Source organism: Beta vulgaris, chromosome 1 (genome assembly GCF_026745355.1).
Source record: "Beta vulgaris subsp. vulgaris cultivar EL10 chromosome 1, EL10.2, whole genome shotgun sequence".
Taxonomy (NCBI): Eukaryota; Viridiplantae; Streptophyta; class Magnoliopsida; order Caryophyllales; family Amaranthaceae; genus Beta; species Beta vulgaris.
The window spans coordinates 25,245,470-25,271,667 of record NC_079202.1 but is presented as its reverse complement, the minus strand read 5'-3'; the positions used below and the strand labels follow the sequence as shown (position 1 = coordinate 25,271,667).

General features: G+C 35.9%; 1 protein-coding gene across 2 annotated transcripts; it reads right to left on the bottom strand.

Annotated features, from left to right (window-relative positions):
- Window positions 1-2,731: 2,731 nt before the first annotated feature.
- On the bottom strand, window positions 2,732-24,772 carry LOC104898918 (DUF21 domain-containing protein At1g47330). Of its 2 annotated transcripts, XM_010686048.4 has the most exons (12): window positions 24,389-24,739; window positions 23,694-23,770; window positions 23,527-23,610; window positions 23,335-23,448; window positions 18,949-19,035; window positions 18,676-18,815; window positions 18,508-18,595; window positions 14,252-14,325; window positions 13,511-13,623; window positions 9,812-10,053; window positions 7,038-7,084; window positions 2,732-3,126 (listed from the first exon to the last, which is right to left on the bottom strand). In XM_010686048.4, exons 1-12 carry the CDS (start codon window positions 24,576-24,578, stop codon window positions 3,060-3,062), a joined length of 1,323 nt encoding a protein of 440 aa, XP_010684350.3. In that variant the 5' UTR covers window positions 24,579-24,739; the 3' UTR covers window positions 2,732-3,059. The 2 variants fall into 2 exon arrangements, with proteins under 2 accessions (XP_010684350.3, XP_048501131.1); XM_048645174.2 differs by lacking the exons at window positions 2,732-3,126; window positions 7,038-7,084; window positions 13,511-13,623 and having other exon boundaries at window positions 9,811-10,053; window positions 24,389-24,772.
- Between the last annotated feature and the right edge of the window lie 1,426 nt (window positions 24,773-26,198).

The following is a 26,198-nucleotide window of genomic DNA, read 5'->3' as shown; positions in this document are numbered from 1 at the left end:
GACTAGGAAAGTAAGTTGCAAGATAAGGAAAGTAGAATTATTTACTAAATCGGGGAATTAAGTGATCCGCGCGTAAGAAAGGCATAACTCCTTGACTTGAATTCTCCTCGGGGCGTACCACCTATGCTTGGAAAGCTCAAATCTAGTTTCAGGTCCACATAAATTATTCAATTCTCATAAGCACATTAAAAATTATGATTAGAAGAGTAGACATGATTCTTTTTTCACATTTCTTGTAATAATTTTCCGCTTTGTTTTCGCTCAAACTCGCACTAATGACACTCCATTATGATCCTTATCATTGTAGCTTCCTTCTAAATGCTCCTAATCCTCAAGTTTAGCTAATTATATTCCAAATACGTCCTAAATACCTGAAATTAATTAAAAAGATGAAAACATACCAAATATGAGTAGAATAGCATAACTTAAGAATAAATGCAATACGAACCTAAATTTGAATCTAAATGCTCTAGAATGCAACCTATATATATATATATATATATATATATACATATATATATATATATACATATATATACATATATATATATATACATATTATACATATATATATAACATATATATATAATATATATATACATATATATATATATATATATACATATATATATATATAATATATATATATATATATATATATATATATTGTAGGTATATATATATATAAAACTCCCTCAAGCTAAACTATTGCCTCAAGCCCTAAGATATAGACACGTGAAAGGTAAGTCAACCTACAATATAGAACTAAAACCTGGCTAAACTTCAACTTATAGAACAAGAGACATAATCACTATACAAACCAAGCATAGAGACAATCTCGAACAAAGCCGCATATCATGACATGTATCACAATTGACTTTCCAGTCATACCACAAACCATCTCCCACAAACAAGATTAACCAAACATGATAAACATCATTAGAGTTATGTCTACTCAAGTCTATCATGTGTTTAAAGGATAATTGTAACACTCAACCTAAATCAAATCACTCAGATGAAACAATATTTACTCCACAATACAATACATAATGATCAAGAAGAACTTTAAGGATTGTAATGGGGTTGAAGTCAAAGGTATGGAAAATGATTAGAGAATTGTGATGGAAAACCAAGAAGGGGGAGTATCGTATAACTGAAAACATGACTAGAAAGGTCACACCAACTCTATGCAACAACAAACAATCTCCAAATAAATAACCAACAAAATTTTTCACTCAAGAAATTCAAGAAACCGTTTTTCACTTTATTAATAACTCTTTTTTCGCCTTTTGTCATTTATTTCATTTTTCTCACACTTTTTTTCTCTTGTTTGAATTTTAAATTCAATTTTCAAGCTCATTAAACATACTCTTTCATCCATCTGAACCAAAAATAGATCACTTCAATTCAATACAAACCAAAGCAAGTGAGGCCAAGGACTTGTAATGTAGGTATTAATAAAACACAGTAACAAAGGCTCAATGAGCTAGAAAAAGGATAGTATGAAAACAAGAATAACTCTGGATCTAAGATCGTGAAATGAAATGGCCCAATCATATCAGAATGTATGCACTATCAAGTATCAAAAAATACCAAGTTAAAATCAAGATCAATGCGATACCTAAGGAGTTCTATAAGCACAATAGCGCACTTAGGTTAGGCGCCCCATAATAAAGTTAAATCTTACCACGAACAATCAAATGCAAAACAATCATGGTAGTGCAAACTATCACTTAGCTAGTGATGCGGTAGCATGGATTCAGGAGACGGAGTTTCGCAAGTAAAGGTTGAAATGTTGGATGATGGATTTAGAAATGATAATGTAGGAATTTTTAAAAATAATTAGTACTTCCTCCGTCCCAGAATAGTCTTAACACTTATTAAGGCAAGTAGTTTTAGATAAGTTATTTTGTTATCAATTGTTATTTTATTGAAAAAATGTGATAGGAGTTAATAGTTAGTGATAAGTAATACTTCCTCAGTTTCTAAATAAGTGCAACATTTGCATAGTGTTTACTATTCACAGTTTAAACTTTAATTAGCTTTTGTGATTTACATTTTAGGAAAAACATAGTCATGTGGGATCTTGTTAGATTCGTCCGAATGTGAATTTTTTTAATATCAACTTTTTATAATTTTTACTTATTGATAATTGAAGATATTAATGGTTAAAATAATGCATTGACAAACGTAAAAACAAAAAGTGTTGCACTAATTTAGAAACGGAGGAAGTATTATTGTAGTTTAATGAGAGATAATGTAAATCATGGTTAGAATTGTTAGGTAATAAGAGTGGTATTATTTTATTTGGAGGAGAGAGATTGTAGACCAATAGTTAAAGATGGAATGATAAAAATAATAATAGGTCATATCTCAAAATAAAAATGTAAAAAATATTTTGCGACATATAAAAAAAGAAAGTGTAAAAAATATTATGATAAGAGAGTGTACATATAATACGATCTTGACTTACTATTTAAACTAGAGGGGTTAGTTGAGAAGTGTAACCAAAAAGTGATTCTTTAAGATGTATAGTGAGAGTATTTCACGGTGAAACCATTGCATTCAAGAAGTCAGAAATAAGTAGTGAATAGCACCCAATTTTTTAGAGAGTCGTGAATTGAATTTAGAACGACCCCAGGTTCATTTTCAAGTAAAATTGACAAAAGCTTTAATTTACTCATCAACATCAATTGAAGAGAATCATTAATTTATCACAAGATGACAAAAGTTTCGTTAAAGCTATATCAATAAGTAATTGAATTTATAGTGCAATTGTCCAAAAGAAGGCGTATATACAATCAGTTGCATTACACTGCAGCATCTCATCGTCTTAAAAGATTTGGAGCAAAATATTATATCATGCAGCACCAGAAAAAATATCAACCACTATATTTACCAGTAGTAAATAAACTATAATATTCTCTTTCCTCGGACACATACCCCTTGGAAGCTTTAGCCCTCACCTCAGACAGCCTGATTAAGAAGTGCTATTCAAGCCAGTGAGCAGATCGTACTGTTGTAACAGCACCATTTGTACAATCAGTGGATGAGGTATGTCAAGATGATTGTAAAGAACTTATGGCAGGAAGCTTCTCATATGATGCATTCATGTTGACTTTTATCCTGTTTTCCCAAGGAAAAAACACGTTGATCCTTCGAATAGTGAAAATATTGTAACATGTAACACACCTAAGTTCTCTCACTCAAGTTCAGGACAAAAACAAGTACTTCCTCCGTTTCAATTTAGTTGACACTTTCTATTTCAGGAAGTTTCAATTTAGTTGTGACACTTTCATTTTAGGTAATAACTTCTCTCTATCTCTCTCCTATCACATGGGACCCTCTTATTTTCTTTTCTCTATCTCTCTCCTCTCTAAATATTGCCTAGCAGTCCGTGATTTAAAAGTGTCACAACTAAATTGAAACAGGAGGAAGTAAAAAAAAGGGCAGCCATTCAATATCACCAGCACATTATCCAGATTTCTAAAAAAGAAATGAAGTTGAATGCCTAAGTGCACTGAGAAAAATTTAGAGCAGTCCTGACTAATATACAGAAAAGCAGACATTGAGGCAAATTAAAAGACCAATTTTCAGCATCTGGTGTCTTGACAGGGGGAATCAACCCACTATAAGTCCAGTTAAAGCACAATTACTGCCTACTGCTGACAGTGTTGTCAGATTCCTCTGTAAGGTGAACAGGATGATCAGTAGTATCCCAGAGTATTACACTTGTGTGGCAAAAGCTGGAGACGGGGGGCTGACATCAGAACTTTAGTTTGCAATTCCGGTGACGTCACTAATTGGCATGAAAACAATTGCAAGTCTCCTTCCGAAAGCAAATAGCCAAAGCCTTAATCCTAAGTCCTAGCTGCCGTCTATGCTTTTCCTTGAGAGCTCTAACCCGACCCAGGTCCACAACATACAAGTGGAGCACCTAGCCTAAAGCCCCTAATTTCGGATCAGGTTCGGGTTGAGTTTTCTGGTTGTCACACTTTTTGCCACACAAGTGTAATACTCTGGCATACTACAGACTAAGGTTTCCTAATTCACCCCAACTCCAAACGAACTATGTTTTGGTATGCACACACTAGTTAGCAAATCACTGTGCAACACAATCTTGGCATGTCAAGCTATCCATCAAAGAAGAGAAAAAGAAAAAATTATCTCCTGGCCATAAAGCATGTCCTAGAAAGGAACCTATATAACACATCCAAGGAAGAAGTTGGCTTCCAAAAGGATGGATTTTGAGGACTTCACAATGGGAGCTCATACCAAAACACATTGCTTCGATGTGCTTCACATTCCTTAGACCTCCTTTCCATTTATGCTCTTTCCATTATGATGGTATTTTCTTCTCCAGCCTTTTTCTTCCTAGGGTTCTCAGTCATGTGGCAAGACCTATGGATAAGAGGGAGAACAAAAAGAGAGAATAGGGGAAGAGGATAAAAAAAAGGGCTTTTGATGCCATTGAAGAAACTTCATACACAACCAAATCAGTGTCAACCTATTGAAATTTACATTGGCTATTAAGATTCTTTCTCTTTAAAAGAAACCTATATTGATAAATATTAACTTACATCCCAACATCAAGCAAGTGGTCAAAAGTAATGAAAGAAAGAAAGATGAGAGAAAGGATATGTAAGAAAGGAAAAAAAAAAAAGGGAAGAAAAAAGATCCAAGAAATTACTTATATTAAAATTAGTCAAATAACAAGAAAACTATATCCCAACATCAAAAGTAATACCCATTGTACCAATTTCTTTGATAGTTGTACAACAATTCAGGTAATCTTGGGTAAAGCCCCTCAAAGGATCTCTTTTAGGATTTGGAAAAAATAGAAGTGTTGATGGGTAGAAAAGGTGATGCGTGTGTGAAGAGCTTAATCCAATTTAATCCCTCTTAGAAATGAAGGTTGTAAATACTCCTAGTTTTGTTGAAAGTACTGCTAGTTTTCCTAGTTCTAGTAGGAGTAGGACTCGTGTAATCCTAGTTATATTAGGACTAGAACTCCTAATCCTCTTAGGAGTATAAGTTGTAATCCTAATTCTAGTTAGATTGATAGTCCAAGTTCTAGTTGGATTCGGAGTCCTGATTGAATTAGAATTATGGTTGAGTTAGAGTCTAGTGTTAGTAGAGGTCTTTTTGCTTACAAGGTTTTACTATCCTACTTGAGATAGATTTTACTTGTTTTAAGCTTGTTAGGAGTCTTAGTTTCTAATTATCTTGTTTCAAGAGTTATCTTAGTGTAGGATTAGGATTCATTTTGTAGATTTTTATCTTTCCTAGTCTTCATATATATATATATATAGAAGTGAGTTCATATGAGAATACATATTTACATCAAAAATGAGAATGGATTTTACGCGCTATAACTCTAGTGAACAAGTGATGTAACTCTAATGAAAAACTGATGTAATTTCATAACAAGAATATTAGAAAAAAAAATAAATTTTTTGAAACTGTGTGTGTGTGTGTGTGTGTGTGTGTGCGTGTGTGTGCGTGCGCGCGTGTGTGTGCGTGTGTGTGTGTGTGCGTGCGTGTGCGTGTGCGTGTGCGTGCGTGTGTGCGCGTGTGCGTGCGTGTGCGTGCGTGCGTGTGTGTGTGTGTGTGTGCGTGCGCGTGCGTGCGTGCGTGCGTGCGTGTGTGTGAATCGACTATCATTAATAATATACAGAAGCTTTTATTAAAGTTAAACGAGAGTTTATGAGTGATTTTGGACGGATTTCTCCTGAAATATTATTGTTTTAGGCATTAATAATATATAAGAACCTTGATTTTAACGAGTGAAGTTTAGATTGATAAGTGAGATATTTAGGGACTGGACCTAATTAAATCATCTAAAACACATCCTAATTTGAACCTTTGGTGAGTGCAGCCATAGTATTAGAGTTAGAACCCTTACTGGAGACTAAGTGAGCGAAACTTATTCGAAACTACGCTAAATTCCCTAACCGGAATTATACCAAAAGGGCCCACTTTTTTCAAGTGGGCATGTTATGCTAACTCAGTCTCCTTTACCTAGCATCCCTTTATAAAACTTATGACATTTGGACTTCCAATTAGGTCTGCTAAGAGTCTTTGAGAGGAAGAATCAACTTCTGGCATACCCCATTGCACCAATCTCCATTAGGGAGGAGGGGGAGGGGGGATGGCTGAGACATTGCAGTTATAGTTATTTATTACTTTGCTGTCGTCCAGGCATTATGGTCAGAAATGAATAATCTGTATGGAGAATGCTTCTATTCAGGCCTAGTGGGATTGAGTGCTGCTTTTACATGCCAGTTTTTCCTGGCTTTGATTTAAGAGATTAGTGCATTTACTTCGAATGTTAAGTTCTGCAGGACTCCTGGTCAACAATGTACATTCCCTTATATTCCCATTACTAAGTGTTTCTTTAATCAGAAAAATAAAATATCGAATCAATTGCGAGAAAGGGACAGCCAATATTGAAGTCTTTCAGCCAGCTACTTGTACTATTGCAGACAAAATAAAGTTAATGTAAATGATATATGATGTACGCTGCAATTGTAGTCTCTCGGTTAGCTTGCTAAGACCCACCACATACCACCAATTCCCTATACTATGCTAGAAGGAGGCGCAAGAGGCTGTATGTCTGTGTTACTGAAGTAATTAGCAGGGGCACTAGAGTAATTGCAAATCCTGAGCCAGGTGGAATTGGTACTATGACAGTGGGTGATTAGGCTCAGAGGATATTCTACCAAATAGTACAAGAGGAGCTTTGGATTTAGAGAGAGAAAGTAGTACTGAACTTTGTAATAAATAGGAGAGGGGTAACGATTAGTAAATGATTCAGAAAAGTGCTGAGTAGTAATCTAGTGGGAGAGAATCTAGAACTCTCTCGAAAGTCTGAAATTGTACTTGAGATTTTCCCTAATCAATGAATACAATCTATCCTTAGTTCCTATAATTCTATTGCTTATCATTTCTTACTATCAAAGGTCAGTCCTTAGCAGAGCTCTATTATACTATTGCAGACAGATTAAAAGAAATTGTGTAAATGAGATATGATTTACCTGTTGTGGATGTTTACATATTCATCAGTTTCGTCCAAAATTTCCTCCTGCAGTAAGGCATTGGGGTGAATAAGTAAGAAAAGGATAGAAGTAAAAGCTCTAAAGAAAGTACAGCTTTATTAGCTCGACAAAAGACAGATCCATGCTATGCGTGTAGAATACAAAAAGAAGACAATTGATGTGAGTCAAGTCCTAATCTCCTACAACATACGGATTGGTGCAATGTCATGTGTCCTCCAAATTCTTCCTCCAAAATCTTTGAAGGTTTCTCATGTAATCAACTTTATTTCAACTTATATTGTTTAGTTAATTGGTTGTTGGGTTCCAAGGACGAGACCGATCTATCAGTTTGGACCTGTTAGGGAGAGTATGTGAATCATGGAGAGAGAAAAGAAGAAATGGGGGTTTTACATTTGGAATGAATTACTTGTCAGTAGGGACCTTGTGAAACATTTCGGTTGTGACGACAGACTCAAAAAAAGTTTAATTGTTAGATGGAGCCTTTTAAAAAAAATTGGTTGTCATTGGAACCCAAAAGTCCCTTTTCCACCTTTCGGGTGGAAAAGTCATGACCCTCATTTAATTCCTTTCTCTCCTAAACCGCATGTGTGAGACTCAATCTCCATCCCTTCTTTCTTCCTCCCTCATACCCCCTTTCTCTTCTCATTTTCCTTTGAAGAAAACCTCCAGCATCAGTTCATCGATAGCAGACGCAATCACTTCTAGAATCTTCTCCGACCTTGAAGCTCACCGTAACCTCAACCTAATCACCCATCTCCCAATCAACCCTTTTACACCTTCAATATCTCTTAATCCCTTAAAAATCAAACCCAAACCCTAAATATCAACGAAGACGATAACATTGATGACCCACCTCAAAACTTATACATACATGGCCTCTCTCCCTCCTCCCTTGTCACCACTATTTACCTATCCCTCTTTCTATCTCCTAATGCTCATGTTTTCTCTCTCTTTATTCCCATGTCATTTCTTACTCTCCTCCACTCGATTTGCCTTCTATCACCTGCTAATGCCATTACTAGAGAACTTTCAGCGGAAGGAGACTCAAAAGTGGAAAAAGTAATACTCCATGCCCAAAAATTTTCAGAATTATATTACAAGCACAGGATTCAAGTACATACATATCAACTTTAGAAACTCGTCTTCTGGATTACCCAAGAGTGCAAAGGTGAATCAGTATGAGAATGGAGGGATTTAACTGAAGGAAAGAATGAGGGAGCGAAAATGAGAAAAACATGAGGGGTTTAATGGAGGAAATCAATTCGGGGCATCTCCCTTCCTTTGCTACTTGCTTTGATTCCTTTGAGGTTTTATTGCATAGCAGTAATGAAAGTTTTCGGGAAATTAAAGGGGAAACAGGGAGAAGGTTTAAAGAGAGGGGATTTGAGGGACAACGAATGAAAGAAGGGAGTTTGGATTTCACGCATGTGTTTTAGGAGAGAGCGAGGGGAATTAAATGAGATCAATGCCCAAATGTTGACTTTTATGCAAGAAAATGACCTTTGGTCCTAAATAACAAATACTTCCTCTGTTTCTAAATAAGTGCAACACTTCTATGTTGCTCAGACTCGGGTACCCATGTCCGACACGGGTACGTGTCCAAGTGTTCGACTCGGCTATTTTTTGGAATTTTTTCTGTTTTTTAGCCCAAAACAAAGTGTCCAAGTGTCCCACCCATGTCCGAGTGTCGAGGATCCGACACGGGTACTTGAGGTGAAATGAAGAGTCCGAGCAACATAGCAACACTTCTTGTTTTCACGTTTGCCAATGCATCATTTTCACCATTAATATTTTCAATTATCAATAAGTAAAAATTATAAAAAGTTGATATTAAAAAAATTCACATTCAGACAAATCTAACAAGATCCCACATGACTATGTTTTTCCTAAAATGTAAATCACCAAAGCTAATTAAAGTTTAAACTGTGAATAGTAAACACTATGCAAATGTGTCACTTATTTAGAAACAGAGGAAGTATATAATTATATTAGGTCTCTGTACACAATAAAAAAAATTGGGTCTCTCCTCACAACCAAAGTGTTCTCCCTTTTGACAAAAAAATTGATTTGAAATTGATAAAAGGCCAGCACGTCATTGACCTATTCCAAATTTAAAGATTAATTCTTTCAAACTAGAGCATTATAGTGTATATATATCTAAAAAGAAAATGGATTGAACGGTCTGGACCGGCATACCCTAAACCTGGAGTCAATTTTAAAAAATCAAAGACTGAACCTGAATCTCGTCGCTGATCTAATGTGGTTCCATTCCAATCAAATTTTCTATTATGACCGGTTTTTGCACAACCCTACTTTCAAATTTATTAACAAATTAGCTGATTCATTTGGTTTCATTCAATAAGCTAATATGGTAGTTATTTGTTTAGTTATGAGGTTTGTTTTCTAATCCTAGAGCTTTGTTTAATTGTTGGGTTTATTTTCTAATCCTACTTGGAGAGCGAAAGAAGTAATTTGCTCTAAAGATAAAATACAAGCTTGGTTCTCATCCCATAATTTAGATTGACTTGTAAATAAGGAGACATGATGAAGTACACTATCAAGCAACTCTAATGAGTAAAAAACTTTCAAACTTCTATTGTTGGATTCCTTCACTAAGCAATTCATGTGTGCCAAAATTATTAAGCTATTACCAGATAATGTAATTCTCAATGTTATGCTTTACAAAAACATAGACATTGATTGCAGTTGGCAGAAAATTGTTACTAGATCTTGCATCAATAATTGGTACATACCTTGAGTAGTTCTTCAATTACGTCTTCCATGGAAATCACACCAACCACGACTTGATTAGGTGGAAATTCAGGAATTGGAACGTTCTCAACATCTAATATACAGAAAGAGCAACCTCTATGTCGTTTAAAGGTTGTAGTACCAGGAGCTTTCTTGACCTGTTGACCTATGTTATTGTTTGTAAGTGCCTGAGCATCATTTGCCTGCAGCTTCCGAGCTACACCAGTATCTGAACTACCATGCTCTGAAAATTACCAACAGTATCACAATGTCATAGAGATACATACTAGAACCTTGTGTAAAAACCACACTATTCGACTCAACTTTTATCCCAATCATTGACTGGGCAAATTAACATTAAGCATGACTATACATCGTATATGTATTTTGTTATCATGGACCATATACCTTGTATCGATTTTCTTATCATCGATTATACATAGCCGGTAGCTATCAGTGGGCCCCACAAAATTCACTACAGCTTTACTTACAAAACAGGCATATATATATCATCTTACAACCCTATAGACATAAGGCAAACAACATGTAAAAATCATGGTCCACCTCCATAGTATGCAATTTCTTGTTCAGACTAGTGTCACACAATCACGGGTCCCTCTGGAACATGGCACAAGTACGGAAACAGAGTCCTTACATATATATTCATATGAGAAACTTAGGGTGAGAAGTGAGAAGTGAGTAGTGAGAAGGAATTACAATTTCAGTAAAAAGGCTTATATGTGTAATTGACATTGTAATCCTTTTTTACTTGAATTTATATATTATAAATAAACTAAAATTGTAAAAAGAATTACTTACATTGTAGTGAGAAATTTATATGATCTTTTTTACTGAAATTGTAATTTCTTCTGAATTCTCACCCTAAGGCCACTTCTCACGTCACACAATCACAGCTGGCTCTCGGGAACACTACACAGGTTCGGGAACGGACTTCGTTCTTTAGGGTATTGCTTTTAGTGAATGAGCAACCCTCCCCTCTGAATTGTGAATATTGTACCAAATCGTTCGTTAAAATTCACAACTTGCAAGGGACTTAGGCAAAATATGTAACATTGGTTTGAACTATTATGGTCAAATAGACAACCAATTTTAAAAAGGGTTCACGGATAATACGCGGTTTTCCTTGCTTACATTTGATCTTGCAATTTACGTTAGAGCGTCCCCTACTCATCAAAGTGCTGATTCGTCATCCCCCACAAGCTTGTGACTATTGCGCACACAAGCAGCGACTGACACTTGTTCTCATGTCGCCAACATGCAAGAGCATCCCTTTTAGATAAAACGTTGTTCATACTTCTACGTGCTTCGAAGACCCTTCCTCCACAAGGCTTGCGCCCTTGTAGAGTAATAGGCAAGAGCGCGCATAGTACGGCTGTCAACCCACTCGGCCCATGACATTTGATATAAGAGCCGAACTTAAAGCTAGGCATAAAGAGAACCATGTGAGCACCCGGTGAGGGATACATAAGATAAATAAGGTCACAGAAAGGCTAGCATGGCTAGAATAAGGTTAGAGAGTTGACCTTGAAGTGATTGTTGTCCGACAAGCCAAACAAATCAATCACTAGAGAGACAGTGATTAATGGCTTCGTGATGGAACGAGATTTGCTCCATGGCCAACTTAGGAGCAAGATGAAGAAGCACTTGGAGAAATGTGCATCTTTGATGTACGGTGTTGGTAGAGACTTTGTTGATGTTGGTGCACTGAAGAACAAGATAACATCCTTTTGCGACATGAAGTAGTACTTTAGGATATCCTACTCAGCGATGAACTAACGGTAAACTTTGCAGTCATGCTTGTCAGACGATGCAAAAACCATGGTGGCATACTAAGTACGCTGACATTGAAGCGGGAAGGATCAAGATACACATATGGGTTCAGTTCTACCTTGAGAACATCGAGTTTGCTGCTCGAATGAAATTGAAGGACGTGCATCTCAAGGACATCATCTATGATTATGTGAAGGAATACTAAGGTTGCCTTGACATCTCATCGATGATGAAAAAGATCGGTTTTTAAACTTCGTTCAATGGTTGAAACCATGGAACTAAAAGTCTCTCGTTAGATTTGTCGTTTCGCGAAATCCTGTTATGGAACGCCATAAAAAAAAACACATACTTCTCGCCGTGTTGTCCGTTCCATAACGCGAACTCTTTCACGTTACATCAGTTCTTTTCAAATATTGGCCAAAAATATTTTATGATTAATTTATATAGCTACTGTAACATGATATTCTGATAGATTTGATTATATTATGTTGTAATAATGCTTCATAAACTAACACAAAGCAAATAAGGCTAGAACATATTAATGCGAAATTTTTTAAAAAAATCACGCCGCTTTGGCCGCGAAACGTTCTATTTCCCCGTTACGAGTCGTTCCTTCGACAGCACAACCGTTCCCGCGAAAGAGTACGGCAGTGTTTAGCTTCTAAGGCAGAAAGCAGATACAATTGAACTCTTTGGTGTTGTATTAAGGCCCTCTTTAAAGAAGGCTCATACATCTTTCCTAGAGTCAGCTTCATCCTATACAAGAAAGATACTAGAAATACTCATTGATTAACTGCTTAGTTTGCAAATAAAGATCTTATAAAATACTAAAGTGATTACTTCAGAGAGAGAGAGAGGTAGGAATTAGGATCAAGTGAAAACTAAACTTCAGCTCAAAACCAGCCTTTTTGCTCATTTTAAGAAACTTCTACTCATTTTAGGAAACTTTCGCTCATTTTAAGAAGTTTTTGCTCATTTAACAAACTTTTGTTTGTTTTATGTTTTTTTTACTCATTTTATGTGTTTGTTCATTTTACAAATTTTTGCTCATTTTATGTTTTTTTTCAGATTATATATTTTTGCTCATTTTAAGAAATTTTGCTCATTTTTGCTTTTTGCTCATTTTATGTTGTAGGTTTTAGCATAAGGGGTGGTTCGTGATCCTATTCCTATATGGCTATATATATATATATATATATATATATATATATATATATATATATATATATATATATATATATATATATATATAATATATATATATATATATATATATATATATATATATATATATATTATTCCCTCTGTATTTTTTTTTGTTCTTCCAACTTTTACTATGCAAGTTTGCCAATGCACTTCTTTAAACTTAAATATCTTTCATTACATATTAGTAAAAATTATAACGATTTAATAGTTGATACTAGAAAAGAACTCATTTAGACGAATCAAACAAGACCCTACATGACTATAATTTTTCTTATATATTGATTCACGAGTATATATATCTATATATAGGTTACCTACTTACCTATGAGTTAGAAAGTGTTACTCATTTGATGTTCGCGAAAGCTAATGCTTAGAATCCCCCCCCCCCCCTTTTTTTTTCTTCTTCGGGTACTTCTCTAAGTAAGGGGAACCACTCCCTTTTACTTAACTCATCTAAAACCTCATAACATATGGTCTCAAGTTTTTCTCTCTAGCCTCATTAGTTTCTCCCCACTTTCTCTATGTTCCACTAGGAAAGAAATGGAGAAAGTATATATCTATTTGCAAAAAAAGAAAAGAACATCCAAAGAAAATGAAACTATACTAATTTTCCCTCTCACCACTCTCACTCAATAGATCTGTATTACATAAAGCAAGTGTACATCCGTACTTGTGAAGCCTTTTTTTGGTATCAAGGTACTTACCATCTACAGGCCTTCCATTCATCTGATTCAGATCCTTGTAAACGACAGCAATGTGACTGTGACCCTTCTGAAACTCATTCAGGATATCATATAGTGGCATACTTTCAGGAACCCTGTAGGCCCAAAAAAGCAAGAAAAGTAACTACGAAGTATCATGGACATATACAAATCTAATTTAGTGTTGAGAAAAGAAAAAGGACTTGTAACAGGAAAAGAAACACGTTTAAACAAAAAGGAGGATCAAAACAGAAACAATAATAAAATAAAAATGTACACAATGAGGACGATGAAGTTTGTGCCTCGGCCTACTGCAGAAGTCATTTATATAGTTTTTTAGTAATGGATCGTGGGCTCGAGGACGTATTTCGTCAGCTTATTCTTTTTTTAACAGTTACCAACAAAAAATTAAAGGTAAGGAGAATTCCCTTGCAAAAAGAGGGAGAAATTGGGGATTTTTCTTGCATAAGGTGAGAATCGAACCCCTATCACACAGGTGGAAGAAAGGCCTTACAACCACCAGGCCAACTTTGATCTTCATGTAACGGTTACAATAGGCATACAAAGATTAGGCTTTCAAAATTTTATAATTGCACACTAAGGGAAGACTAAAAAAATGAAGTTAAATTCTAGTCAAGCCTTTTCAATAATACCACTACCTTTTTAGAGACTCGGTCAAATAGTTAAATTTGTATAGTTTTACAGAGAGGAGAAGGAAGATAAAAGCCATGATTATCTTAATACCTGGGTATTTTTCTAATGATCATCTTTCTTAGAGGCATTCCTTCATCAGGGTCAACTGCTAAAAGATTTTTAACCTGTTCAAACAAGATAGTATGCACAGTATAAAATTCACATAGTAAAAGCAACTCATAAGTATAAACTATTAGTATTGTGTGCTTCAGGTATATGATAAATTATTGTCATACTAGTTCAATTTTAGTAAAAGTGGGTACTTCCAAGTCAAAATGGGTCATTTTTCAAGTCAAAAGGAGTCACTTTTAAGCAAAGGGTAACTTAACCTTAAATGGGTCAATCTATATAAGTAAAAGTGACCCATTTAAGGCAGAAAGTTATCCCCATGTGACAGGTATTAGTGACCGATTTAAGGAAAAATGTTACCCTTGTTATATGTGCATTACTGTACACCAAAAAAATTGTATATTTTGTGCAATTATAATTGCATAAAATATAATCAAATATTTGTGTTTGAGACCAAATTCATAAGTTCTCTAGTTACAGGTAGTATAAACATATACAAAGACTTCGTAAACAATACTAAACAGCAACAATTTTGACCTCGCTCACAGCTACCAATTCTGCAACATCACAAATGCAGCCACATCTTCAAACCATGTTCTGAAGCAAGTGGTATTGGCATTGGAGTGGTTTTTATTCAAGAGAAATGCCCTATTTCTTTCTCTAGTGAGAACCTTAGAGCCTAGAGGTGCCAAGTTGAACTACTCGAGAATTCTATGTTATTTTTTGTTCTATGGATCATTGGGCTCACTACTCGAGGCCTATGCCATTCATCTAACATTCGGATCACAAGGCTCTTAAGTACATTTATGGTCAACAAAAACTCAACCGTAGACATGCAAAGTGGGTGAAATTTCCTCCACTCTTTCACTTTTGCTTCTTCATCGAAGTATAAAGAAGGCAAAAGTCGTGTGATGGCAGATTCGCAAAATTGGCGCATTTTACTCCTATCAACAAGATGGATGATGCTCAATATGTTGATGATTCACATTTTCGGGAGGTTATGAAATTGCAAGGCATTCCATAAAAGTATTTTTTGGGATCAAGATACCAAATTTTTGAGTCACTATTGAAGAAGGTATGGTACATGGCTGCTACTAAGTTACGGTTTATTATTTCATGTTATGCACAAACCGATGGCCAATTCAAAGTTTGTTGAGGGGATTGGTTGGTAAGACTCGAAAGGATTGGGATTTGAAGCTTCGAGATGCGAGATTTGCTTACAACCGTGCTTTCATACTATTGTAATCGCGTGTTCTGCATTTGAGGTAGTTGACAGTGTGAATCCTTTGTTCCTATTAATCGATTCCTCTCCTAAGGGTGTTATACATTCAAATTCATAGAAGAGAATTGAAGTTTTTCAGGTTACATGTGAGCAAGTGAAGACAAGGCTCGAATGGAGAACATGAATTTGCAATGAAGGGAAATGCCAATAAAAGCTGAAAGCAACTTATCTGTAAACCTAGTCATCTAGTTTGGGTGCATTTGAAAAAGGAACATTTTCCAAGAAAGAGGAAGAAAAAGATGATGCCAAGAGCAGTGGTCCTTTCCAAGTTCTTTAAGCTTTTGGTGAATAGTGCTTATAAAGTGGAATCTCCCGATGATTTTGGAGGTCTGAATGCAACTTCAATGTTGGTGATCTTTCTCCATACTATAATGATGAATACTTGAGAGTAAATTATTCAAATAGCGAAAGAATGATGTATGTTGAAAGGAAATTGCTGAAGATGAACCAATCACCTTGTATCTAGATGTCATGTGATTTAACTTGTTAGCATCTAAGCAAGAATTCTTCACTTGTGTTAGCTGGCTTACCAAATAAGTCTTGCACCCTTAATTAGAAGTTAGAATATCTTTTATTGATTTCTTAGCTTAGTAATAAGCCCAAGGTGATTCCCAAAGGTTAGGAGTTTCTTTTACATGGTGCAACTTTTATTTAAACTAGTTATTTTTCCGTCGTGTGGTAGTTTGTAGAGGATCCGAAAATCTAATGTTTAATTCCGAATCCCAGTGCTTAGTTGTTATTTGGCTCTAATTAGGAAAGCAGCAAGTACTTCTCTAAACTAAGAGTACTTAGGCAGCAAGACTAATGTTTCAATGGAAAGGTTGGCTTTGATTCATATCACCCACCCACCAATGAAGCCTAAAAATTCGTAAAAAGAAAATAAAAGAAAAAAGAAAAACCTAGAAGGTTTTCCCCTTTTGGGTTCTTGGGCTTTAGGTTGTATATGGGTATTTTTTTGCGCAATATATTCCTCTTATTTCTCAATAAAAAAAAAAAGAGAGTAAGAATGGGAAAATACTTCTTTTACAATCTTATCATTAACCATGGCTTTAGATGGTCAAATCCAACCATGAAAACTCCACATCTGAAGTTTTCATGGTTGAATTCGACCTTTTAAACCTCGAGTTGACCTTATTGCAGTGGTGAGACATAAGGGAAGAAATAGAGAGAAGGGGTGACGGTGGCCACCACAGGTTAGGGGGAGTACTCGAAGCACGGAGAATGTGGTGAGAGGAAGGAAGATGGAATGACCATATACCACCCAAATAACACTTTATATCAAAGAGTATTCTTTCCTTTCCCCTACAACAACTTTCTTGATTCCATTTCTTTTACCCTATTGAAACCAAACGCCCCCTGAGAGTAGTAAAGGCGAGGTAACAAGAAGAGGATATGTACCTAACGGCTTAAACTATATGTCTGAACACAAACTATACTAAGCTTAGAAACATAGCAATATAAAAGTAAAAAGATCTAAAGTTATCGAAAATAGTAAAACCACCAGAATTTCCCATTAAAAGAGAGTTACACAATGTCCAATAGTAGATCTACCTCCTTGTAGGGAACTCCATTGTGTTCAAAATAAGCAACTACAGGTCATCAAAGTTATATTTATGTTAAAAAAATATACAAAATAAACAATTAGTCGATGGAATAACAGCCACATAAGCATCGTTGAAGCAAACATATTGCTCTATGACAGGTGAGACAAGGAAGGACTACTAACTTTTGATGAAGTTGGTTCACTTGCAAAAAAAGGAAAGAAATTGAGAAAGGGAAGAGGTGGGCAAGGAAGGAAATTCCATTTGTTAGTGGGGAATATAATATAATTGACTGAAATAATTTTCGTACACTCAACATATAAAATAAGAAAAAAAAAAGCTATATCTTTCTCCCCTACATCCACCCTGATAAAAACTAACAAAAGGCCCATTGCGACCACATCATTAGCAAAATTCATCATCCTCCACACATGGCCACCATATCTATACAAATATATAAAAAGGCATTCCTATCAAAGGAACGGTGCCACGTGGCACTCTTCTGAAGCTTCTAATACACATGTTTATAATTTCAATAAGAAATATTAGCAATGTGTAGTTACTAGGATTCGAACACATGACCTTTGAAATGAAATGTGAGAGTTTAACCACTAATCCATTATAATTCCAATGCTTAATGTTGCAAAATAAAACATAATAATGTCTTATAATTATATGTATTATAAAAACATGCAGATAATTTTTTTTACTTTTAACCTTTTTATTAAGTAATAATAACATTCTCTTACCCAAATTTCATTGAAATTTTTATTTTTATCCCCAATTCCTTCGAAGTTTTTTTTGAACAACATATCATGCCATAATGTCCATTTTCCAATGTCGCATTATACAGAAAATTACAAAAAGCTAATAGATTCAATTATAAAATTTATGAATAATAATATATTTGATAATTGTAACTGACCCGGGGCATCGCCCGGGCCAAAATACTAGTTATAAGTCAAACAGCCGCAGAAGTAATTGAGGGGAACAATTCTTTTTTTCCATTTCTTGACTACCCTGTAACAGTCCTGGAGTGTATAGAAGAGTAGAAAGTAAAATTCTGTAACAAACTTACTTCACCTTATATAACAACAATATCTTAGCCTTATCCAGATTCCTAACAACCTGATCTCCAACATAGCAAAATACCATAAACAAAAGAAGACCTACAGTAAACTGATTCCCTTATGAGAACTTACAAAGTACTCTTCTCACCAAATGAGCAAGGAACAAGTCCATTAAACAAGTCAGTAGGTGACACATGCAGGAAACTGATACCATGCAAGAAATCAAACTACAGACACTCACAAACAGACTTGTCAAGAAAATAAGCAATGTACAAGTGACAGATTCATATTTATATAAGTTGCATTTCCTGGGTAAAGCATAGCATGATGTAAAGAAGGAAATACCAGGATTAATCCAATTATATTCATGGGGTTTTGATAATAAACAGGAACTCTACTATGTCCCATTGCCATAATCGCATTGAGTGTATCCCTGCACAGAGAGAGATATTTAGAGATAAACAAGACTCTCTGACCCACTAAATAAGACTCGACCATAAGCTATAGACCCACAAATCAAGAGTTGCATCCAGATCAAGGGAAAATGCCTTCGATATCAAGGTCATGGCATCCTTTGCAGTCTTCTCGGTCAGTTCAAGTGCACCAGTTATGATAGTAGTCTCATCATGTGTTAAATCCCCACCTTTTCCAGCCTATTAAACAAACAGTTTAGAACATTGTAAGTTCAATAGTCAGCATGTCCTCAAGTTATATAAAAACTCGGAGGGTAGGGGGGAGAAAATCCAGAAATGACCCTAGGAAGAGACGAATTAAAATCAAATATACCTCATTTCCATGGAAATTAACAAAAGTTTTTAGTTCAGCTCTTCGTAGAAGTGCGCTTTGTCCCTTGCCCAACATCCAGTCTAGAACCTAGCACCAGCAGTCAAGATGAGGATATTATATGAGAAGACTGCTTTTTATTAGATAACTCTAGAAGTTCAGGTTCATCCCACCTAGGTACTCTAACCGAAGATGAAAAATGATCACATTAAGTTGGGAAGGTAATCTGGCCTAATTAGATGTGTAATGGCCAATTACAGAGCTTATATTAAAACAGTAATTAGTAGTCCTTTCATAAATTTTTCTACAAAAACAAACCTTGTTTTCACAAGAGAACCTACATCTAGATATAAAAGAAATACTTCCCTACAGAAAGGTAGGAAAATGCTTTATTAAAGAAAAGTAAGAAACCAGTACCACATACCACAAAGAGGCTATCCCATGACACAATCACCCAATTTGCCTTACTCTAAAAGAAAGATACAGGCATTGCTCCAGCGAAAGCACCCAAATCGCTGCTGCAAAAACACATTGACCCTGTTTGGCAACTAGCCATAGCTATTAGTTGTAAATTACGTAGTTTGACTAGCTGATTGTATGAGCTATTTGTATAAAAGTCTTCCGTAAATAGCATAAATTGATTGTATTTTAGCATATTAATCATTTCACCTCAACATGCCCAATCCTGCCTCACCCAAAGGCTCCTCATATCAACTTTGTCAAAATAAGCATTTTCAGTTCAAATTGCTCAATTACACACTGACATCACAGGATATACTCTAAAATCTAAACCCTCTAATTTATGCCCAATCCTCTTTTTCACCGGACGGGACCACTATAAAAGAACCTTTTATTGTCTCTTAAAAACAACACATCTCACTTGCATGTGACCCACCATGGAAGCAGAGACAGCCACAAGTCCCCTTCTAACTCCAAAGCCTACACCATAAAGGACCAGCCACCTTGCGGTGAATGAAGATACCAGAAAATTTGCTTAATGATAGCTATGGCGGCATGAATTATTTCGTCCTTGACCATCTTTTATACATGGGTGACACTGCTTTGGGTCTTTCTACTAAACTCCCTTCACTCCTTCGGATTCTTCTGATTTGTTTTTCACGATTTATAATGCACATCTTGATCATGAATATCTTTAATTAGGTACTTACAAAAAGTACGAAAAGTTGATAGCTTGAATATACACGTAGAAATGGATCTAACAAGATGCCACGTGATAATATTTTTTCTTATATACTTCTTCCATTCTTTTATCATTACTATGTTTTTCTTTCATGGAAATTACATATTAATTAGTGCATATCCTCTTTTGAAAAGTTTTTGTGGTCTCCCCTTCCCATTTTCCCCTCAAAATACTATTTCCTCTCTTCTTTTGTACATAAAACATTGGTTTATGTGGTCCTCCCCCCTTCCCTTTTCTCCCATTTCTCAATTTGTGTGCCCTCTACATTTAGCAATAATTAAAGAACAAAGGAAGTATGATTTATAAAAGATAGTCAAACCTTTCCAACTTTCATCACATGAGTAGTAAACGAGAATACAAAGGAATAAAGGGAGTATATGTTTATTACTTATCCAAATTATTGTGACAAAACATGTTAAGACCCACCAGAACCCTCTAATTCTCTGAATCTATGCTAAGAGGAACAAGAACCAGGCTAGTACTGAAGTCATTGCCAATCTCACCTCTGAGCCACACGTGGAATTGGTACTGTGACACAGGGTGGTTAGGCTCAGAGAATATTCGGCAAAATAGTACAAAGGGAAGCATCAGATTTGGAGAGAGAAAGCATGCCTAAAAGAAAGTAGTACTGAGTTTGTAATAAATAGGGAAGTGGTAATGATTAGCATATCATTCAGAAAAGTACTTGCCATGGTGTCATATCGTACTGCCCGTGTCGTAAAGGTTTTCATCGAACCAATACTACCCGCATCGTACAGGTGTTAATAAAAATGTTTTAGGCGGGTTCAAGTTATATCTCCTAGTCTGAGCCGATATTTGGTAGTACGACAACCGCATCATCCCCGTTCCTACATCACCGTGACCGTTAACGCAATTGCGACTGAAACTTCGAACAATGGTACTTGGTCTTAATCTGGCAGGCCAAATCTAGACTCTCAAAAGTTTGGAGTTGTATGAGAGATTTTTCTAATCATTAGATACAATCTATCCTTAGGGGGGCGTTTGGTTAGGGATTTGCAAGAAAATAATAGGATTTGGTTATCTTGATTCCGTTTTATGTTATTTGGTTTGAGGTTTGATATTTCCTTTCACACGCTAAGATTAGGTTATCCCCAAAGTCCTGTAAGTTGATCCCCTCCCCCCCCCCCCAAGGGTTTGGGATTACCCTAAACTCCTTTACAGACACCACACCTCCACAACACTCAAGCACCACCTCTGGCGACACACCAACTCCAGTGACCCATGAACGTTGGTGATCATAGACCCATCTCCGGCGTCAACCCATCAACTTTGACCCACCACATTGACTTCCTAACCACTACTATAGTACCATTTGATCTAAAGAGAAAGCCACAGAAGATTACAACAACCAATTTGAAGGCTCATTCCCAAATTTCAAAAAATAGCATGACAAAAAAGAAAACAATATTATATGGGCTGCTTAGGATCTTTTCAACCTTCTTGTCTCTTTGAGCTTCTTTTATGCATATAGGCTACCACTGATATTCTTGATTTTGCTAGGAGAGAGAAAATCTAGAATCGGGGGGAACTTTTTACTGTTAACCTATCTAAAATTTCTTGGAACCAAACATTACATATGGGAATTGTATCCCTTTCCCCATTTCAACCAAACAAAAAAAAAAAAATTCCCTTTCTTGGTTCCTTTTCCCTCTTTTCCCTTTCTTAATTCCTTCTCCTTTCCATTGTGCCAACCAAACGTCCCCTTAGTTCCTAATATCCTACTATCTCCCATCTTTATTCTACTTGCATTGTTAAAGAGTGTTATTTCTTACCAAAACACTAAAAATAAGACTCTTGTAGATTTCTGCATGAGCAAAAAAATATACAAAAATATCTCACTTATCTTGAAATGTTGTCCACACACAAGCCTTAAAATTCACAAGAACCCTCGCCTTCCGAACATTAATGATTTCTACTCTACAAAAAGATCTATAAGATAAATGACATAAAGAACTAGCATTACAAGATTATTAAAGAAAACATACAATCTAATAATCTCAAACGGCAAGCCACATCACCCAATTCCCTATCTTGTGAATTTCTTTAACATGAAGGTTCAAAAACAAGAAGTGACATTATAGGATCACAAATAGTGAAATAAGAACATGGTATAAGTTAGATAAGACATCAAGAATAGTGACAAAGAAAACACTCCTGAAATTCCTCACAGAATCCCATCCCACCCAGGAATCCTCCAAAACCCCTACATTATCCCCATGAAGGCATCATTGACAAGTGAAGGAAGAAAGAAGATTCCTAATAGATCAGTAGATGCACGTCTATCCCCTCGCTTTGGAAAATGCAAGAGCATTGAAGATTCATTGAACTGGTTTCACCCAAACAACTTTTAAATTCTCTTGACCCTTTATTTGGTGGCTCAATTATAAGATCAAGAAATTTCGAACCCCAAACATATATTCTCCTTTGTTTTGATTAGAAGACGCATCCGTTTTACCCCTAAAGAACCAGACCCGTACCTCTTGTCCGCCCCACATCAGGTCATACCAACACAAGCTCTTGCCGAGACAGTAGCCGAGCCTGAGCATCGTAGCTTCTTACACTCTTGCTACCATATGCTCCGACCACCAAAGAAATCGGACCATGAGAATAAGACTCCTAACCACACACTGATCAACTGAAAGAGACAAAAGCACAGAAGAGGAATGTTGGAACAGCAACATTATATTCAAGAACCTTTTTCCACCCATCTCCAAAGAGATATATAAAACCTTCTTCCCGTCCATCCAATTATGAGAATCTACTCCTCAGTAATCTCCACATGTTTCAACCATATGAAATTTTCTTTTCCTAAAACATAAGGGAAAAAACGACAAATGAATTTAAATTTTTATTCCAAAAAAAAGGACAAAATTCAGGTGAAGAAACAAAACCCATGGACTATTTCCTTGAATGTTAATCATTTCAACAATTTTTCTAGCATTAAACTGGAATAGTCGGTTCAGGAAACAGGGTTCTATTAGCGTATGCCCTTACTTATCCTTTGACTAGTGAAAGAAGCCAAAAATGGAAGGCAATAGTTAATTGCTAGAATATAGGAAGATTCTTAGTTCATCTGTCCAATATGTAAAACCAGTATTAACTGCATTTTAAACTACATTAACACTTGGCCTCATCACATACATTAGCATTTCCGAAGAGGTTCATACCTTACTAATTGGATAAGAAATGGGGTAAAAGATCCAAAGCAAAACTCGAACAAGGGGAGCCATTGTCGCTCCAACCACTAACCCATAGCGTGTGCAAATTGCTTGCGGCAATATCTGCAAGGAAAGAAGCAAATGATTCCACAAAGCATCGTATGAGAAGGTCTTCTATCAAGAACTAGGCAAATCCCTCACCTCACCAAACATAAGAATCAGAGTTACTGATATCAGGATCGCAGCCCAAGGCGGGACAAGTTTATCTAAAAATATGGGAAGAGCCTGCAGAGATAAGGAAAGTATGAGGCAACATAATCAAAGATATATGGCCCAAATCAGCATTAGGTCAAATAATAGTCCTATACCTCCATTGCCAAAGAGTTTCCAATGAGAAGAGTACAGAGCAAAAGATGTTGATTCTTAACCACTGGAAATATTTTAGCTGCCAAAGAGAGATGGGTCATAATAATACATCAATGATGAGAGTAAAACTATCCTTAATTACATTCTTTTATTATGGGACAGTCCGATTCTAAGGAAACCTTGTGAACTATTGTTCGAAAATCTAAATTGATAAAATTAAAGCATATCATATATAAGACCTGAGATAATCCATTTTCTCTTGATGGAATATTTTACTCCCCATACACACAATAATAGTACAGTAAAAGGAACTGGGTACAACTTCAAAATTCAGCATCAGCAGTCAAAGCAATTTAAAGAAAGGAAGGTATTGTAAGAGTAAGATTATTAACTTCTTGGGCAACAAAACAAATAAAATAAAATAAAAAGTATCGGTTTACCAATTCAAACCAAATGAAGGAATAAACAGCTAAACAAAGCACCTCATCTGGATAATCCAATACAGAAAAACCCAAAAAAGATGAAGTAGAATTACATAATAAACTAAACACCATAACAAAGTAGATGTCATCTAGCTTAGTTGGTAAAGTCTACACTATGATTAGTAACTTTGTAGCACAAAAACAAACAAAAGAAAAACTTATGAAGAATAGTGATGGAGATTGGTAGAGAGAGTGAGAAAGAAAAGGTGGATTACAAGCGTGGATACGATCCTGAGGACGGCCGGACTTGATGAGGACTTCGAGGTCAACAAGGGCCAAAGACATGAGTCCGAGGGTTAAACCAGCCATAACGCCAGCAAAAACAACTAAACCAATACTTATGAGTACATACACCCAAAAATTTGTCCCACAACAGGGTGTGTCTCCACCGCCAGGTTCCGTCATCTCTCTCCTCCTCCTTCCCGTCTAACCCCCACTGATTCTGTAACTCTGTCTTCCCCCAGAATGTCTATATTTTTTTTAATTTTTTTTTTTAGAGGAAGTCTTTATTGTTGTACTAAGATAAAGTTGGGGCGTTTGGTTTGGGGTATTGTTGGAAAGGATAAGGGAATAAAGAGACTTGATTCTTTTCCTTGTTGTTTATTTCGATAAAACCTTTTACCCTTTCCTTACCTTCAAAGTCCTCTACTTTCATTCCCCTACTCTCCAAGGATTTTACTTACCCTTTCTTTAACTTATTATTGACCTTCTTTTTTACTACCCATTGTCCCAACCATTCAACCACACCTGACCACCCAACCACCACCACCTACGCACCCTACCATCGCAAGCCGACCCCTCCACCACAACACACCATACCACTACAACCAGCCGCCGAGAAACACCCCAACCATCTAACACCTAAACGGCGCAGGGGAGGGAGGGAGAGAACGCGGTGGTGTAGGGTAGGGGGAGACCACGACGACGCAAGGGGGGAGGGAGATAACGCTGACACAAGGGAGGGGAGGGAGAGACTGTAACACCCCCGTCGACCCAAACCCTTCTTCATTTGGTAAAACTCGGGATTTGGGGGGAATAAAATCCACGAGGGTTCGACTTACCTAATATGTATAGAATATATTAGATTAGTTTAATAGTATATTCTGTTTTTATAATTATGTTAAGTTGTAATTAATTAATTTGTAATTCGAGTTAATTAGTAACTAATTAGGTTGTATAATTAGTTTAATTTATTAAGCTGATTTAAGTTATGAGTCTAGTTTAGGATTGTAATTGAGTAAGAGGGGAAGTAGAAAAATTATATTACTGTTATTAGTTGGAAGTATAATCTTAATATGCGAACCTGACTTTTGGACATAAGACTGGATTGGACATAAGACTGGATTGGACATAAGACATGGTTGGACACATGACTTGATTGGTTTGGTAAAGGTAGTGGACTAATTACACTAACTAAGATTAGATGCTTACTAACTTTGACTCCTAAAAGACGCTAAACTCATTAGAATAGAAAAGAAACGAAAGTTCATGAACAATGAGTTTAGCTATCGTTTATTTCGAATTACTAGATCGTTATCGTTTTAGTTACGTACTAGTTGATAATGTTATCAAGGACGTAGCACTAAAGTATTTACTTAACAGTTTAGGTCCCAATTTCATAAGCGGAACGTTTGACTAAAAACAGCGAAAATTCTCTGTTACAAGGTACGTACGCGTACCAGTTTAATCCCAAGTACTAGTATCATGATTAGGTTGCAATTTATTCTATTGGAACTTAGAAGCATGATAGAGAACGTTTGATTGTTGAGATTGGTAATATGTTTGTGATTTGAAGACGATATGCTGCATTGGAATGCGTAATTCTATCGTATTATGAACATGAGCATTGTATTCATATTAATCTGATCCATAGTGTAACAAGAGTGTTACAAGAGAAATTAAACGATTTGAGTACTGTAACTAAGAGAACATGTAAATGATTCCATGTGGTTATGAAATGAATGGACAATATTAAAAAGTGAATTATGGCAATAACTTGTAGTTGGACTCCCTACAAGTGATGAA

Coding starts and splice junctions, on each gene's coding strand:
- LOC104898918 (XM_010686048.4), bottom strand. CDS start 24,578: ATGACGGAACCTGGCGGTGGAGACACACCCTGTTGTGGGACAAATTTT. Junction 14,326..18,507: donor ATATAATTGGATTAATCCTG/GTATTTCCTTCT, acceptor TTGTTTGAACAG/GTTAAAAATCTTTTAGCAGT. Junction 3,127..7,037: donor TATGTAAACATCCACAACAG/GTAAATCATATC, acceptor TTGGGAAAACAG/GATAAAAGTCAACATGAATG.